General features: G+C 34.0%; 3 protein-coding genes across 4 annotated transcripts; 2 read left to right on the top strand and 1 right to left on the bottom strand.

Moving 5' to 3' along the window:
• LOC123882884 (2-hydroxyisoflavanone dehydratase-like) lies at positions 1-1280 on the top strand. Its single transcript, XM_045931533.1, has one exon. The coding sequence runs from the start codon at positions 119-121 to the stop codon at positions 1100-1102; it is 984 nt and encodes a 327-aa protein (XP_045787489.1). The 5' UTR covers positions 1-118; the 3' UTR covers positions 1103-1280.
• A 1809-nt stretch (positions 1281-3089) lies between these two features.
• On the top strand, positions 3090-6106 carry LOC123882877 (RAN GTPase-activating protein 2). Its single transcript, XM_045931523.1, has 2 exons — positions 3090-3309; positions 4113-6106. The coding sequence occupies exon 2, from the start codon at positions 4124-4126 to the stop codon at positions 5720-5722; it is 1599 nt and encodes a 532-aa protein (XP_045787479.1). The 5' UTR covers positions 3090-3309; positions 4113-4123; the 3' UTR covers positions 5723-6106.
• Positions 6107-6909: 803 nt separating this feature from the next.
• Positions 6910-18239, bottom strand: LOC123882861 (probable ATP-dependent DNA helicase CHR12). Of its 2 annotated transcripts, XM_045931505.1 has the most exons (12): positions 17874-18239; positions 17089-17242; positions 15437-15501; positions 14498-14686; positions 13708-13857; positions 11607-12005; positions 10958-11217; positions 10599-10817; positions 9994-10201; positions 9614-9767; positions 8297-8902; positions 6910-7795 (listed from the first exon to the last, which is right to left on the bottom strand). In XM_045931505.1, exons 1-12 carry the CDS (start codon positions 18006-18008, stop codon positions 7077-7079), a joined length of 3258 nt encoding a protein of 1085 aa, XP_045787461.1. In that variant the 5' UTR covers positions 18009-18239; the 3' UTR covers positions 6910-7076. The 2 variants fall into 2 exon arrangements, with proteins under 2 accessions (XP_045787461.1, XP_045787469.1); XM_045931513.1 differs by lacking the exon at positions 17874-18239 and having other exon boundaries at positions 14498-14703; positions 17089-17152.
• Between the last annotated feature and the right edge of the window lie 716 nt (positions 18240-18955).

Here is an 18955-nt window from a genome sequence, read left to right as displayed (position 1 = left end):
CTATAATCTTGTCCAATTGTGACTCTTCAAATAACTCATCATCTTCTTATATGAACCTTCATCACTATCACCACCACCAACCTTCTCTGTTCTGTTCCATTCTCTTCACTTTCCTTCAATGGCTTCTTCAACCAAAGAAATAGACAGAGAACTCCCACCTCTTCTCCGTGTCTACAAAGATGGAACAGTTGACCGTTTCCTAGGCTCTCCAATTGTACCACCAATCCCTCTTGATCCAGAAACAGGTGTTTCATCAAAAGACATAGTAATCTCACAAAACCCATTAATCCAAGCTCGTATTCATCTCCCAAAACTCACAAACCAAACACAAAAGCTACCAATTTTAGTTTATTATCATGGTGGTGCTTTTTGTCTTGAATCAGCTTTCTCTTTCCTTCACCAACGTTATCTCAACATTATTGCTTCACAATCAAATGTTATTGTTGTTTCTGTTGAATATAGACTTGCACCAGAACATCCTCTTCCTGCTGCATATGATGATGGTTGGTTTTCTCTCAAATGGGTCACTTCACATTCCATTGAAAACAACAATGACATCATCAATATTGAACCTTGGTTAATCAACCATGGTGATTTTGATAGATTTTACATTGGTGGTGATACTTCAGGTGCAAATATTGCACACAATGCTCTTCTTCGTGTCGGTAATAATGGCGATGAATCTTTACCTGGTGATGTGAAAATCAAAGGAGCATTACTTGCTTTTCCTTTGTTTTGGAGTTCAAAACCAGTTTTATCAGAATCTGTTGAAGAACATGAACAGAGTTCACCGATGAAAGTTTGGAATTTTGTGTATCCTGATGCAGTTGGTGGAATTGATAATCCTTTGATTAATCCTTTGGCAGATGATGCACCTAGTTTGGACAAGATTGGTTGTCCTAAGATTTTGATTTTTGTTGCTGGTAAGGATGATTTAAGAGACAGAGGGATTTGGTACTATGAAGCTGTTAAGAAAAGTGGTTGGAAAGGTGAAGTTGAACTTGTTCATGTTGAAGGTGAAGAACATTGTTTTCAGATTTATCATCCTGAAACTCAGAATTCTATTGATATGGTGAATCGTATTGCTTCTTTTCTTGCTTGATTTGAGGAGGGTTATTATGTAATTTTGTTGTTGTTTTTTTATGAATTGATGGATTAGGATTTCTTAGTGGTAATAAATTGGAGAAAGGGCTGCTGAATTCATGCTAATATTTTACTTCTACTGTTTTGTTTTGTTTTCTCAATTCAATGAATGAATGATGATTATTTTGAGCTAGTAATTCAAAAGATTGTGTCTGGTTTCATGTTTATCTTTTGCATCATTACTGTGAATCGGAGTAAAAATATTATTAGAAATTCTAACGACTTTGTCGATGACAAATTGACTATCGTGATATTGGTGTACTCACTATTTTTATAACGTTCAAAAAAATATTTACTCACAAAATTGTATTTTTTTTTTTCTTTTTCTGTATACCATTTTTGAGTTCCAGGGTCCATTGATTCATTTCATTTCAAAGTTTTTTTTTTAAACATTTATTTTATCTTGATTTTTTTGAGATCATCACTTTTCTTGGTCCACCATTGATGCTCTTGTCAGGTGGTCAACCATATATACCAATTCTTTTAGTGCCACTAACTTGAAATTTTTGGTGGGCATGTGGTTTGGTCTATACAAGTTTGAGAAATTTGGTAAATATTATTGAGAATTCTAAAAAAGAATATTCAATAGAATATATAAGAAAACAAATAAACTTGTATTTCTGGCCTTAATTTAACAAATAAAGTTGTTAGTGAACAAAGAATGTTGACTGAACATATATCATCATAGGAGTACCTACCTGGTGTATTGATTAGAGCTCCACTTTGGGAGCTCGTTTAGACTCAGAACATATATCACAACTAAAGAATCACTTAGGTCAAATGCGAGTGGGTGAGATTAGAGTCTGGAGAAATTCAATTTTGAGTAGTCTTATATCTACACATTACTCATTTATATTTTTAATATGCATTAAATCTCTCCAACCCAACACAACAAAAAATACTTATTAAATAAGACTCAATAATAATTTTATAAATTTATCAAAAACTCTATATTTTAAAAAAATTTAATATTAAAAAGTGTGAGTTTAACTAAGTCATTAAGCTCAAGCGGTTAATAAGATCATCTTAGGACGAATTGTTTGGTAGAACCTGAGTTCAATTTCTAGTGAGAACATTTTTTATCATATTTTACCTACCTTGTGATCGAACTCAAGATTACCAATGTAGTGAGAAATTGCTTACTTTAGCAGTTTTTCTTGATAAGTAATCATTTTCTTTTTTCTCCAACGGTAATACCTACAAGTATGATTTATTTATTGGATTATGTATTACCATTAGAGATAGTCTTATCGTTTAATTTTAAAAATATGACTAATAGTGTGTGAATTTAATCACTAGACTATCGAAACAAAAAGAAATTTTTAACACCTTCTTTGGATATGTATCAATATATTGTTGAGCTGAATAATTTTAATACGTACAAAAATTAATAAACACTACTCCCTCTGTCCCATTTTAAATGACCTTTTTTTGACCTTGATTTGTCCCAAAATAAATGACCTATACCACTTTCAAAGCCATTTTTTACAATTTTACCATTTTTGCGACCCCTGTTTATGTGTGACATACTCAAGCAATTTAATCATTACTACTAGTAATGAAAAAGGTAAGGGCAGTTTAATAATTATACAACTCTCTCTCTCTTTTATTTATGTATTTTTCTTAAAGTGTGTGAAATTGTCAAATATATCATTTAAAATGAGACAGAGTGAGTATTTACAAATCTATAAGAATGATCCACCTTATCAGTATACCGATACATACCTATATAAGGTGTGCACCAAAAAATTCACTTGGTAATATATTTTCTTACTAAAAAATGCTAATGAGTGTCCCGGACAGTCTTTAAGGACTTTAAATAATATATTTTTATGAAAAAATATAAAAGCAATGTCATATAAATTAAAATGTATAAATTTTTAAATAAATAATTTCTTTAATTAAAATTTTAAGGAGTAGTCGAGTGACACTTGTTACTTTGTTAGTGAGACCCAAAATTTACTTACCAATAGCATGATGCCGTTATCGCCATTCCCAAAAATGCAAATTTGATTTTTGTGTTATTTATTTCAATTTCAATTTCAATCCTCTTTTCTTCATTATCGCCGTTTTAAGGGTTTCCCTCCACACTCTCTCACCATTCCATTCAAATTCAACGATTTTCCCAACTCCTTCACACCGCACTGCACCAGATCAACATAAAAGGTTCACTCTTTTCTCTTTTCTAAGGTTCTTCATTTTCACTTTCACTGCGCTTTCTCCAATCACTTTCAAATTATTATTTAAACTTCCTAGATTTACGTACTCTCAGATCTGTTTTATTTTGCGTTTATAGTTCAGATTCTTTGTTATCATATGATTCCTTTGATTTCTGGGTTTATCAAATTTTTATCTGTTAATTAATTTAATATCACCGATTTTTCAGACATGAAATGAAATCCTCAATTTTTTTTTTCTTGTTTTTTATCATCATCAATCGTATTACGTCTTTGTTTGTAGTTTTACTTAGTTTTAATTAGCGTATGAATGTCACATGAAAATCAATGGATTATGATTGAAATGGAATTGAAAATTGGCCCTACTTTATTATTGCAATCAAATTTGTTTATTGTTATTGCAATTATTTATTTGATGGGTCTTTTATTTCTGTTGCACTTATTTCTTGACCTACTTTAAAAATCACTTTTTTATACCCAATTCATAAGTTAATTTTATATCTACTTCATTTATAGTTTGGGCCTATAATAACGATGAAATTAACATGTGACTAAAATGGTGTATACCTTCAGAATTGAGATATATTTTCAGTTTGACATCTAAAATACGGAATGGTTTGGGGAAAAATTATTATGTTTGACCATATGATACCATGATTAGGGATACACAATTATTATGACTGTTTTTCTGAAAGAAAAAAAAAACTGTGTGAACGAATTTTTAGTCTTATTTTGTCTCTTAAATTGTTCCATGGATAGGATCCACTTAAATTTTTAGTCTTATTCTTGCAGGTTTGATTGCTATGGAGCTGAATTCGCAGAACAGACCATTTTCGATCAAATTATGGCCTCCGAGTCAGAACACTAGACAGACGCTTGTGGAGAAGTTGACCAACAATCTTACTACGAAATCTATTTTCACACAGAAGTATGAAACTTTGGACAAGGAAGAGGCTGCAAAAAGTGCTAAAAAGATTGAAGACACGGCTTTTGCCACAGCAAACTTGCATTATGAGAATGAGCCAGATGGTGATGGAGGTTCTGCAGTCCAGCTTTATGCAAAAGAATGTAGTAAGCTCCTCCTTGAAGTGCTTAAAAGAGGACCTGGTAAAAACAGTGACAAAGAAGCAGTGATATCTGATGATGATGCTGTCCCTCGTGACTCTGTTTTTGATATCTCTAAAGGCAAAAGGGCTTTCATTGAAGCGGAGGAGGCTCATGAACTTTTGAGCCCATTGAAGGAGCCGGGAAATTCATTCACAAAAATATGCTTCAGTAACAGAAGTTTTGGAGAAGGAGCAGCAAAAGTCGCTGAGCCGATTCTCATATCCCTCAAGGACCAGTTGAAAGAAGTAGACCTATCAGATTTTGTTGCTGGAAGAAAAGAAGCAGAAGCACTTGATGTCATGAGGATATTCTCAGCTGCTCTAGAAGGCACTGTCTTGAAGTATTTAAACCTTTCTGACAATGCTTTAGGTGAGAAAGGTGTTAGAGCATTTGGAACTCTCTTGAAATCACAAAGCTGCTTGGAGGAGCTTTATCTTATGAATGATGGAATTTCAGAAGACGCTGCTCAAGCAGTTTCTGAGTTTATTCCTTCCACAGAGAAGCTCAAAGTTCTTCATTTTCATAATAATATGACAGGAGATGAAGGAGCACTCGCTATAGCTGAGGTTGTGAAGCGTTCTCCTTCCTTGGAGGATTTCCGCTGTTCCTCCACCAGGATAGGCGATGAAGGTGGAGTTGCCTTATCTGATGCTTTAGGGAATTGTACCCATTTGAGGAAGCTTGATTTGCGAGACAACATGCTAGGTGTCGAGGGTGGGATTTCTCTGAGTAAAGCTCTTGCCAAACATGCAGAGTTAAGAGAGATATACCTGGGCTACCTGAACTTGGAAGATGAAGGAGCAATTGCTATAGCTAATACCCTTAAGGAATCAGCTCCTCACCTTGAAGTTCTTGAGATGAGTGGAAATGAAATTACGGTTGATGCTGCTCCTGCTATAGTAGACTGCCTAGCAACAAAGCAGTTTCTTACCAAGTTGAACCTCTCTGAGAATGAACTCAAGGATGAAGGTGCCATCCAGATAAGTAAGGCTTTAGAAGGCCTTAACCAGTTAAAGGAAATCGATCTAAGTTCCAACAAAATAAGCGGAGACGGGGCCCGACAATTGGCGCTCACTGTGGTGCAGAAGGCTGATTTTAAACTTCTGAACGTTAATGGAAACTTTATTTCTGATGAAGACATTGAGGAGTTGATTGTTATATTTAAAGACTCTCCAGACATGCTGGGTCCATTAGATGAAAATGACCCTGATGGGGAAGATGGAGACGAAGAATCTGACAAAGGTGGTTCAGAGGATGAACTGGAATCCAAAATGAAGAACCTTGTGGTTGATTGAAATGTAGCAGTTCCAAGTCTAATTGTTCTGCTGTGAAGCAACTCATTTAGTATCAGTTTATTCATTCATAGAATCATATGTAACCGTTAAGATGCATTATTTCACCAAAAGATCGAATTTCTATGCGTATCTTGGTGGTTGTTACTTTTAGTACTTTTGGTGGTCTAACCATATTGAGGGTATGTCTGGACTTAGATATTGTAATCTTGTCTTCAATGTTTCTGTTTTCTTTTCATGAGATTGTATTATTTGCAGTTGCAAACACTGTAGTCTAGTCATTAGTGTAGTAACACACCTAGTTATCATCAGTGTTATGTTATTCATTTTTGAATGATCCCTGTGAGGAGTATGGTGTTATTCTAATAGTTGTTTACTTCTAGCTAATGTTTCTCCTGGAATAGTATGATTTATTTTATTCTGTTTGTTTTCACCCTTAGATAGAATAAAAATCTATTTGTCTTGATTTACTTTTAAAAATATGTATTGTATCATATACAAACAAGTCTTTTTTAACGACATAGTTCTTCAAAATTTTGTTAAGACATTTATCCCTGGTTTGAAAGAGGTAATTAAAGAATGTTCACATCAAAAAGAGTAATTAAAGAATGTTTATGCCAACAATGATTTTTTTATTTTATTTTATTTTAAAGAATGTTTATGCCAACAATGACTCTCCAATTTCCATGAGAAATGAGTTTGATAATCTAAACTTTAGTGAAAAGATAAGTAAAATTTGGTCAAAAATTCTTCGATTGAGTTCAACCACTTGATACTTTTTATCTTTCAACAATAGTTTTTCCTTTTTTTTTTTAAGAAATCTTTCAACAATAGTTGCCAATACAATTATTAACAATAAAAGTCATAATAAGCAGTATGATAAAGAGAATCTTTTGAAAATAAAACTTTAGATAAATCAAATCAAAATTCGTGATTGAGTAAAGAACAATTATTTGTAATTTTTAAACGTGAGTATATTTTGTTTTCTTTTTTGAAATATTTGTAAACATGAGTCAATTTTGATAGTTTGTAGTTATTGCCACAAAAGCTCTAACAGAAATCTTTTTGTGGAGAATGATACGTTAGTAAAAAAATAAACATTGTTACGTTATTTCTTTCTTTTGCAATATTTTTCTATTGCAATTGATTTGAAACAGACTATTAAATCCTTGTTTTACATTTATTTAGAATTTGTAAATAAATTTTTTTTCTCATTAATTATTTTAAGTTAATATGAATGTGCATACTGGTACACGTTACATAATACAAGTTTCTCATCATTTTCGCTACAAGAACTACACTACACGTTCAATAGTTGAGCAAAATTTTGGCAGCCACGACTAATTTTAAACTCAGATCAATTCCAGTTTGCTCTTCCATTTGAACTCTGCCCTCTGCTATCAGATAATGAACCCTGGCCAGGATGGCTTGATCTCTTCTTTTTGTGAGTAGTATTCCAGGAGAAAACATGCTGGTTCAAACCACTTCCGCTGACATCTTCGTATGCATGTTTCTGGAAATTTGTTCTGTCAGGTTTGAATCTCTTTGAGGAAGGAGTAACATGGAAACTGTCTTCACTGGTTCTCTCATTTGCTGTGGGCGCAACTTTAGTCCTTGGCCCTAAAAAGCTTTCACCTGCACCTGTATTATCACTGGCTTGTGCTATGCTGTCAGATGAGAGGTAGTCTCTTGACTCTCTTCTTTTCCCTTTAGCTGAAAGCTTTGATATATCCTCCCCATTCTCCATAGCTTTCATCCATTGTAATTCGCTCAATGTATCAGCATAGACCACATCTTTTCTTTTCCGCTTTCCAGTAACACCACTATTGAAACTTTTGGACTTGTCATCCTTTTGGATTGGAGCATACACCCAATCTGGCAATTCACGCTCTTCCATGAGACGTGATTTGTAGTTTTCCTTTTGTCTTCTCTCTTCATCCATTTTCTCGAACAGCCAAAATTCCTCATCTGATCGAGCAGCAAGGCGGTTAATTTCTCTTTCACTAGGCACATCTGCCCCAAGTGAGCTTGAACCTCGACGCATAATCACCTCCAACATTTCTCGTCTGTCCTGGGCTGCACAAATAAAGAATACCGCATGTTCAAATAGTTTTCATATTTTAGCAATATGACCTAACAATCACTGACATGGTGGACCCACACATTACACTGGAATAATTTGAAGAGTGAGTCCCGTTAGAATTTAAAATGTTTGAACTTTGATTTGTTTGAATTGAGAGAAAGTTAGGGAAAGTAAAGTGAGAATGTTTGATCTGAGAGAATCAATAGTTTCTGTTAAGAGAACTTGGTAAAAATGATTCATAGTACTTCAGCAAGATACTCCCTCCGTCCCAAAATGTGACATTTTAGCAATTGCACAAGAAACCTTGGTAATTAATTTTGTATTTGAAGCAATGAATAAAATAAACCTCAACCACCTGACCAAAAAAAGAAAAAACCACTCCTCTCCCTCCCTCTTTTAGTTTCAACATGCAAAAGAAATTCATTTCATCTTTAGCTAGAAAATAACTATTGATAGATATCACCAGGAAATAGCAAGTATCAAGAATTACAAACCTGTTGATGTTGTGTTGAAAAGTCCTGCCTGAATGACTTTGGCATCTATACCCATCTTTTGTTTTGCACGCTCCAAAATCACCTCTTCAATTGATCCCACACTAACCAACACAAAAACCCGAACTTCCTTTTTTTGTCCAATTCGATGTGCTCGGTCCTCGGCTTGTTGATCCATTTGTGGGTTCCAATCACTGTCAAAGATTATAACAGTATCTGCTGTTTGCAAGTTCAAACCAAGACCACCTGCCCGGGTGCTTAAGAGAAACATAAAGTATGGGGAGTCAGGGGCATTAAATTTCCGTAGTAGAGTGCCTCTTTCTTCAGTTTTCGTTGAGCCATCAAGTCTAAGATACTTAAAATCATGAAGTCTTAAATAAACTTCAAGAGTGTCCATGAGTCGAGTCATTTGTGAGAAAAGGAGGACTCGGTGACCAGCTCTGCGAAGTTTTGGGAGCAAACGGTCAAGAAGTTCAAACTTACCTGATGCTCTGACAATCTCCTCCTTACATCTATACATATCATAGTCTCCCACAAAGAGGTAAGGATGGTTACAACACTTTCTGAGTTGCATCGTTAAGTTCTGTAGACTTTTCGATTTTCCAGTACCTACAAATTGCTTAATATTTAGGAAAAAGTTTTTGATGCAGGTTCTAATAAATCAGGCTAACATAAAATAATTTGGAAATCATCAAATGTTATATGGGTACAAAAAGAAGACAGTAAGATACAATAAAAAATGATTGCAAACCACATTTATGTTGAATTAACAATCATAGTTCATCGATTCATAAAAAAGTTGCAACTAGCAAGAATATTTGTAGGAGAATCAAGAGAGATATATTTTTATTCTCTGTGATTTTATTTTATCTTATTTCTATTTGTTATGGTATGATTTGATTTGTATTTTTTTCAGTCTATTAGTAGTCCTAATTATATGAACACCGTTTATTATAATTACTCTTGTAGAGTCCTAGACTGTAGTAATAAACATAAAAGCATTTTTCCCATTCACTTTCTACAATATTGACACGGAATGTATATATATATGTGAATGAAGGGAAAAAGCCTTATAGCTAACTTCCAAAAAAATAGGGTAAAATTAAGTCAATAACATACTGAAAACACAACTAAACTCATGGGTTCTGAAAATTAACCAACAAGGGAACAAACGGTGTGCAATGAGAATAAGCAAATACATTTGGCATACCAATATTCAAAATCAAAGTATATGGGGGGAAATTGCATTTGATTAAGCTTAAAGGAAAAGTAGGTAACAGGAAAAGGAAAAAAAGAAAAAAGAAAGAAAGAGATACAGACCATTGTCCAAACCAACTCTGCCTACATCAGTAACTTGTTGATAATAAACTTTCTGCCAGGCTGACATATCACATTTGAGTATGACCTGAGATTTCCCAGGAAGAAATTTTTCCACCTCATTCTTTTTCCTTCTTAATATGAAGGGCCTAATTACCTAAGAGTGAATGAAACCCGTCAAACAAAGTTTTAAGAAAAAAATTGGGGAAAGGGGTAAATTATTATTAAAGTGGCACTAATGGCCATTGTTCAACTGTCCCCGAGGGGATTTGAACTTTGTTCCTTGAGGTTACAAAGTCAAGCTCTTACTACTGAGCTGACACCTGATGGACTAAAAAAAGTTGAAATAGGAAGAAATCTAGAGTTTAGAAGAGAGAACACACTTGATGCAGACGCCGAATGATTAATAGCTGTTCTTCATCTGATAGAGAGACATCAACTCGGTCTGCAAAAGGGGCATTGAACCAGTCCTCGAAATTTTGAACGGAGTTAAAAATGTTTGGAAGGAGAAAATTAAGCAGGGACCATAGTTCCTGCAAACTGTTCTGAATTGGGGTACCAGTCAACAAAAGTCTCCGTTGGATGTTATAGCTGCACACAAATAAAATCCAAAAATTAGAGAAGAGCTAAACCATCTGGAAGGTAAAACCACCTTGTCAGGTAATGAATTGAGCCGAGTTTTGAATCCCACAGTACTTTCATCACTTTTTGTCTTTAGTTCAGTAAGCACATATTATTTGGCATTATTAGATAAAAACTTGAAGGATATCTAACCAAGACTTCAGGGGAATTGAACATATTAGTCATTTTATAAAAATAAAAATATACTATAGCCGTTCCGTTTTATAAGAGATAGTTGACTTTTTAGATTCATTGAATAATTGGTGTATTTGATCTATAATATAGAGCAAATACATCAATTATTCAATGAAACTAAAAAGTGACTTATAAAAATGAGCGGAGGTAGTATTATTGTGTAGAATTGTACCTATTGTCCAATGTTTTTGCTAGAACAGACTCATGATTCTTCAACCGATGACCTTCATCCACAATTAAGTAGTTCCATTTAATTTTCTTCAGAAATGCTTTGTCTCTCATTATAAGATCATAATGTGTAATCATAACATTAAATTTCCCCTCTCCTGAATATTCTTCCTTTATGGCTTTTCTCTCATCCATCCGTCCATCATAAAGAATAGTTTTAATGCTGTATCAGAAAGAAAAGGCACAAGTGATTTGAAAGCAAATGTGATGTACACAATTGAAAGAGATACTTCTTACTTCTATCCCCTCTTCCCACAAGGAGAGCAGGGAAAGAAATAGTTTGCAATTTCTGCCTAGACATACCTAGGAGCCCACGTTGAGAATTCGATAATCCAGTTCGGCAGAACTGCCTTTGGAGCAACAATCAAGTGGGGCCCTGTCACACCTTTGTATTCAAAAAGATGTGCTATGAGAGAAATTGTTTGTATTGTTTTCCCAAGCCCCATTTCATCAGCCAAAATCCCATTTAAGTTGTTATTAAACAAAGAAAGCATCCATTGGAGCCCCTCTATCTGATACGATCTTAATTCTCCACCTTGAAGTATAGACGGTTGCTCAGTTACCTGTAGAAAATTAAGTTTGTTATATTTCCAATGTACTACAACTTTTATCTAGAAACAATTGAAGAAAATAACTTCTTTATTTTTCTTATGTAAAGAAGAAACACATAAAGACAGCAAAAATATAACAATGAATTAGAAGGATAAGGAATCCTCCTAAACATTAGAGCAAAACAATGAAAAAAACAGAGTATCAATACCAAATGGCTGTCAATCGTTCACCATATCAGTAAAGGAGACCCCGCTTAAAAATACAATATGCATTACACCAAATATAAACAAAATACCTCAATTCATCCCAATCAGAAGTAATCGAAAACATCTAAGGTGGAAACAAACTACATTGCATTTCTGTCCATAAAGTGACATAAAGCGATTCACAAATGATTTACCTTTTCCTGAATTGAATGTATGGCGGAATTGTATTGTCGCTGACCTTCAAGCAAATCGTTTGAATCCCCATCATTATGATCAGAATCTATCGCATCTATATCTTCATCAACAGGTGATTCCTTAGAAATTCCATTCTTTGAAGCATCTGACTCAGGTAAATCAGCTTCAGAATCTTCCAAGGGTTCAATACCATCTGAATGTTTGAAGTCCTTCTGACGTTGAACGGCTGCTCCTAAATTTACCAGTAGTTTATTTGTTTCTTCAAGAAGCAAAGTTAATCTTTCATTCTTACTCTCTTTCACCATTCTCATGTAAGCTTCTTGATCATCAGACTTCAAGGCTTGGAATCTCAATTTCTCTGCTCGGGTTGCCCTTTGTCTTTGCCTTCCATGCCATGCCTGCAAAACAATTTATGGGAATTCGTAAGCCATGTTCAATTAATGACTAATTAGCTTTCTACCCACAACGAAGAGAAAAAATGTCATGAAAGATTACATATAACTGTCTTTAAATGCTATACTGGGGAGCTTATGATAATAAACTGAAAACAACACATGGGCATATCATTATCATAAGATATTTCCATAAACTCTTACAAACACATACACAAGTGTTTGTGGCATAAGATAAGACCAAAATAGTTCTTCCATACACCCTCCAACCCGTGTTAATGAAAGAACTCAGACATAGCATTACCGCTCTTGAAATTTATTTATACAACCCTCTGTTGCATCTTTCTATTTCCATTTCCTAACACCTTCCCCTAAAAATTCTTCATACACACCGTCACTAAAATTTTGGAATTAATTAGTATCATTCTGTCCAAACCACAACTTGATTTGAATGTTTTCTATGCACCCCTTGTTTCCCCTTTGAGATCTCTCTTTAACTAGTCTTTCATCACATGTTCATGATAGGTCATAGTTCTGTTACAATTTAAGTTAATTATATAAATAATTAATAAATTATTCAAGAGAGTAGAGTTCAGAAGGAAGTCTTGGCGCAAAGGTTAGAGTTGCTACTATGAAACGAAGAGGTCATGTGTCAGTTTGAGTCGTTGAATAGTCACTTGCAAATCCATTGCAAGGTAAAACTGCCTACAATGATTCATAATGGGTCCGCCATGACAGGAGTTTTATACCACCAAGTGGCACTTCTCATTACAAGAATGATGTTCATTAGGTTGTCAAACTCGCCAGTCTATGACTACTAAAACTCGTTAAGTTTCCTAGATTCTACCCATAAACTAGATATTTACCTAATACATACAGTAATATTTAAAAACCTACAATCAGTATATATATACATAATATACAATTAAAATATAATGCTATGACCGCAGTAATTCAATACTCCAACTCTATAATAAATCAAAGTAGCAAACCACAGCCTTGCTGTCATTAAATGGAGATTCAGATTAATTGGTAAAACTGAAAGAATAAAATCATAGTACAAGTAATAAAATGTTAAACTAAAATTCAAATTAAATGTTGAAACTGAAAACCAGTAAACTAAAGATCTTTTGAGATTCACAGCACCTTGCTCCATGAAGAGAGATATTTTCTAAGTGAAGGTTGAAAGACAAAAGGATATTTTCTGGTGACTGCACAGCGCCAGAAGAGGGCTTATGTTGAAAGGGAAACAACGGTGAAGTTGTGAAAACTGAAAAGAGGCAGAGGTTTTGTTTTAAGGTCTGAGCTCTGGTGAAGATTGTAAACAGAGGTCGAAGAACTGAAGTCAGAACCAAAGGAGAGTTTGGAAGAGGGGAAAAAACTCTTGGGTTCCATGCAGACTGCTAATATACCTAATTCTCACAGGAAGAGGATGTCCAGAACTTCTAATTCTGACAGCCCAAAAGTTACATCATATCAATGGTTTATAACTATAAGAGTAGAAAGTCATTCTTCACATAATCACGTGTGCACTGTATCTTTAGTGCTTAGAAAATAGTGAATGTGATTAGTGTAGAATTACTATGTTCATGTTACCTGTTATGTATATAAATAGATCAGATGTGAGTTCAAGACAAACACTTGAAAACCCCTGATTGCATCTTATACACTAACAAACAAAAGAAAGATAGAGGAAGAAAGAGTGTACCTGGATACCATCATTCCTCTGTTTTCTCCGCTTCAAAGAAGCTTGAAATTGTAATTGCATCTCGCGGACAGAATTTAGTACTTCTGCAAAAAACCTTCTTTTTGTAGTCTCTATTTGATTTTTCTCCACCTCTTCTAATCTTGACAGTCTCTGCATTTCAGGATATATATGAGATATACAGTGCAGACTAGTTTCATTCCATGCTCAAATATTGGAAAATCATGCATATGTAAGGAAAAAACAAACTAAACCACTACACTCCAAGTCTTGTATATTCAACTAGTATAAAATTACATTTCCTTGTTCATAATTCTATATATATATATATATATATATATATATATATATATATATATATATATATATATATATATATATATGAATGGATTTGCATGTGTCAGTCTATCTGCCTGTGTTTTTTGACCTGCCATGTTTTGTTTCTTTATTTGTAGAAAGAATTGATGATAAATAGCATTCAAATTATGATCTATTTGATAAGAAAAGACAGTCAAGCCCTTTCTTTGCTTTCCCTACGTAACGATGTTTATGATCCAAGATTTACAACTAAGATAATATTGGATTTTTCAAGCCAGAGTATAAGAAAATATATGTAGAAGTTTGAGATCAATTAAAGGAGTTGACCAATATATGGGGATATAAACTGAATGCATCAATTTAGCCTCAACATCTACAGTTGTAAACTATAATCTATGATATACATGCTATAAAAAGTAAGTTCAAACCCAAAAGTGGGAGGGGAGGCAAATCTGGTTCAAAAATAGAAAATCACCTCAAAGTCCCGTCTCTTCCTTAATCGATCATCAGCATCCATGGCAAATGGATCTCCAATTCCATATGATGGACGGCGCAATCTCATCATTCCCCAATCAAACAATTTCCTGTCAGGATATGCACATTCAACATTGAGCCAGTATTCAGAACTCACATCAGACCGAACCTTTGACTGCAACTCTGCTAACTGCCAGAAGAGAAGTCCTTGCCAACAAGGACACATTTCTTGTCATTTCGTGGTTATAGTTGAAATAGAGAAAACATAAAATTAAGGCTTAAATAAATTTTTGGTGCCTCTATTTTCTCAAATTCACTATTTTGTTCCCCCTATTTTATATTTCACTAATTCAACACCCTGCATATTATTTTTTGGATCACTTTTTTTGGAAATTCAATTTTTCAAGGAATTTTGGCACTTTTAATGGTGAAAAAATCCACAAAATTGAGGGATTAAAAAGGTAATCTAAAAAGTGAAGAAATCAGTTTTGCAAAAATATTAAGTATGAAGACCAAAACTGCATTTAAAAATTAACTATTTCCACACTAGTATTTTAAATTGTGCACTTCATAATGATGAATAAGTTATAAAGGTGTTGCCTCTGTGGAATGTTTTACTTATACTAGTCAAGATAAGTCATAAGATGGGGCAATGGAAAAAACAGAGTGACAACAGTTATCTGGTTTGTATCTTCATAAACAGAAAGTAATTTGTATGGATTCTAATAACAGAACAGAACCTATTAGGAAAAGTAGACTTAACAATGGTGTAGCTTAGAACAAGTGAAGTGCCATACTATAAGGAATTTCAGTGATCAATTTGTGGAAGATCGGCAACAACAATCACTGTCAAACTTTTACCCACAATGTGGAATGGGATACAACAGGAAGTTAGGCATGATTTACAGTAAATTAAGAAAGATTCAAGAATTAATTTTACCTTCAGTCCATAAAGTTCAAGCAGGCACTTTGTCTGCAGGTCCTCTCCCCTGCTTGAAGGCAATTCTGGTTTGAAACAGTAATACAGTTCTTCAGTAAAATTGTAAACATTCGTATTTAAAGATCACTTTCATTTAGTGGACATGGTATTTGGGGAAACAGCATGTACAAAAATATCTTAAATCTACTTGGTCTGTCAATATAACAATGAAGTCTCCAGGCTGATAAATTGGTTTCAGAAGGAAAATTCATCCTGATCATGTTTTAGGAAGATTATCAAAATAAAAGTAAAAATAAAAATATTGTCATGAGGTGGTTGATAAGGCTGCCTATGCGGGGCAGTATAATTCGTACTTTATGCAGAAAAGAGAAAACCCTTTTTCATAATGCTGGTGCACTTGGCAGTTTGTTCAATTATCTTCATTTAGAACCCAAAATAGGAAATGGTATCTAATAAAAAAGTATCTGAACCACATATAACTGGTAAGCTATTCATGGTTTAGCAACACCAAACCTACAAAAGCTAACAATTAAAATCTTGAGCTTAACCATTAGAGCAATTGGTTGAGAAGGGGTGTTTTAGAGAAACTTATTATATAATATAACTAAATTCCAAACTTTAAACACATCTGAACTATACACTCTACCCATACTGATATGACATGTTTACATGTTTAATGGAAGACTTGTATCATGAAGAGAAACACACTTAGTATTATTGAAGTTCATTCTAATTGTCGGAATATGATGATTATGTCTCTGAATAAGACTAATGATTTTGATGGATGATTTCTTGGAAAGATGGATGGTCCCCAAAAGGAATTAGTATTTGGTAAGGTATTCTTAAACCAATATGGAGTATATTGATGTAGCAGATGGTCCTCATAAAGGCATTAATCACTTTGAGAGAATCGAAGTTAAAGCGGAAGGAGCCAACTGAAAGGAAACAGTAGATGAAGAAATTGAGGGCCACAAACCTAGTGATGCTGATGAGAGTAATAATTATGATAATGGGATATAGATTGTGATGACAATGGCTTGCAGCCTCAGCTCAGGACAGACTTCCTGTCTTATTTAGTCAAGTGTTCTTTATGACTTGACTTGCCTTAGGCTGGGGTGCCACTTCCCTCACTGTATTTCTACTATAGCTTCTTTGATTGCTTTCGTCTTCAATTCATTGTTAATTTTCCATTTATGTTGCATTAAAATCTTACTTTTGGGATGATTCAGTTGTATGAAAAAAAATTAGTTATCTTTAATTTCGTTTTTTTTCCTTCAAAATCTACACCCCTTTAGTGAGACAGCCACATTGACTCATCACACCAAGCTCCAAAGTGATGTGGTTTGAGGGCTTATCTCCTCCAGACAACACTAACATAACCAAGCAATCATCCTAACCCCATAATCCTTTTGAAATGTATGCCTGTCATAGTTCCAGCTAGTTCAGTAGATGAGTTTGCACAAGCTACACCTCTAAGCATCAATATTCAATAGTAATGTAACAACATCATGCAAGTATATCAACCAACGGTAATGAAAACAAAACAAAAAAACATATATAAATGAAACCTCAATTCGATGCCCAGTTAACATTAGAAACAAGAAAATATATATGCAATACAGGTAATTTTCCTTTTTACTAAATTTGTTAACCTTCAAGCTCATTTAACCGATGCCGAATCTGACTTTGATGACGGGTTTCCATCGCTTCCTCCAACTTGAAACCTGATGCACATTTTGTACGCTGTTCCGATAATGCATCTTGAAGATCTGTTATTAAATCATCTCCAGAATTCCCTACATCGCCCTGCATTCACAAAAAACAAAAACACCATTGTATAACTCTTACCAAAACTAATCAAATTGTAACCAAGAAATATCACACCACACAACAACCTAGAACCAAACAACAAAACAAATCGAAGATTCAAAGTACATTACATTATAAAGAAATGAAAAGTAACACTGCTGATTATTTGAAGAAAAGCTATAAATGAACAAACAAAATGCCAGAATTGAATATCTTCCTATATAACTTTCTAGGTTAATTCAATTTAAGCAAAAATGAGTTTAAAATAAAACTGAACCGAATTCAATTCAAATCACAGTCAAATTTCATACAATTTTTTAGCAGATCCAACTCTTAAACCGTGTAATCTTAACATTTAGAAACTACACCGAGAGAAAAACCTTCTCACATCAAAATTCAACAGAATTCCAGCATACAATAGCAATCGCACATTAAATCTCATCCGTTACAATAGCAATCACACATTAAATCTCATCCGTAACAACACTAAAAATCGAAATAAACAATCGCAAGAAAACACTTCACCATAGAGCAAAGAAACGAACAAAAAGTGAAATCTAACAGAATAGAATGAAGAAAGTTAAATCGAATCAGCAAAAGAAGAAGAAGAGAAGAAGAGGAACATTACATTGACATCGTTACTGTGATGACAGATGGAAGAGACGGAGTTGAGAAGATGAGAAGGAAGAGGAACGTCGCGGGAGAGAAAGTTGAGAGCAGCAATGAGTGTTTTAGTGTGGTTTTGTTTCTTCTCTTCATCCATGGATATGGCGGGAGAGAGATATAGAGAGAGTGCAACGGTGCCGTTTTCTTTAACAAATATTTGAAATTAAATCAACTAATTTCTTGATCTTGTGTTCGCAAAGTCACCAAACTAATTACAAAACGGGTTTATGGGACTCCCTCGCTCGAGAGATACAAAACCCTTTTTCGTTCTTCGCCTTCTTTGCGTTTTCGTATTTAGGGATCTATTTTTTTATTTTTAATTTTATTTATTTATACACCAATGGGTTACTCTTTTTTACTCTCTTTGGGCGAAACACGGTTTATTTATCTGCAAAGACCTTTTTACCCCGTAATTTTTAGCAAAATAAAGATAAAATTACAACCCCCTAGTCTCTTTATATTATGATTATATATATAATCTACCCCTTCTATTTCTTAATAAATAAATATAGTCTATCAAAAAAATAATAAATAAATGTAAGGTAAAAAATATTTATATTCTTTTTTTTGTTTTTCACCACCAGTTGAATCTGGTTCGGGGGTCAGTTCTGGCATCAAGTGGTTTCAGCCCCCTCCCGATCGCAGTTGCGGGGATCGAACTGCGGTCCTCCCTACCAAATTCAGCGTCAATCACCACTGAACCAACTAACGATTGGTAAAAATATTTATATTTTGTTCATGTAGGCTTAGTTCAGTTGACAGAGACATCGCACTATATATGCAAGAGTCGGGGTTCAAACTCCCATCACTCTACTTATTCACCATTATGGTGAAATTTCTAGTCACTAGCCTACTTGATAAAAAAAAAATTATATTATTTTATCTTTATTTTTATTCATGGATAATACATTAATCGAAATTATTACATATTCAATTTTGCTTATGTTTCTTATTTTATTTTGATGTTTTAATTTTTAAAAGTTTGAAGCAAGTCTTTTTTTCCTCTTTCTTTAGGAACTAGTCTAACCACCCGTGACGGGATAC

This window comes from Trifolium pratense, linkage group LG1 (genome assembly GCF_020283565.1).
Source record: "Trifolium pratense cultivar HEN17-A07 linkage group LG1, ARS_RC_1.1, whole genome shotgun sequence".
Lineage (NCBI taxonomy): Eukaryota > Viridiplantae > Streptophyta > Magnoliopsida > Fabales > Fabaceae > Trifolium > Trifolium pratense.
This window is presented reverse-complemented; position numbering and strand designations above follow the sequence as displayed.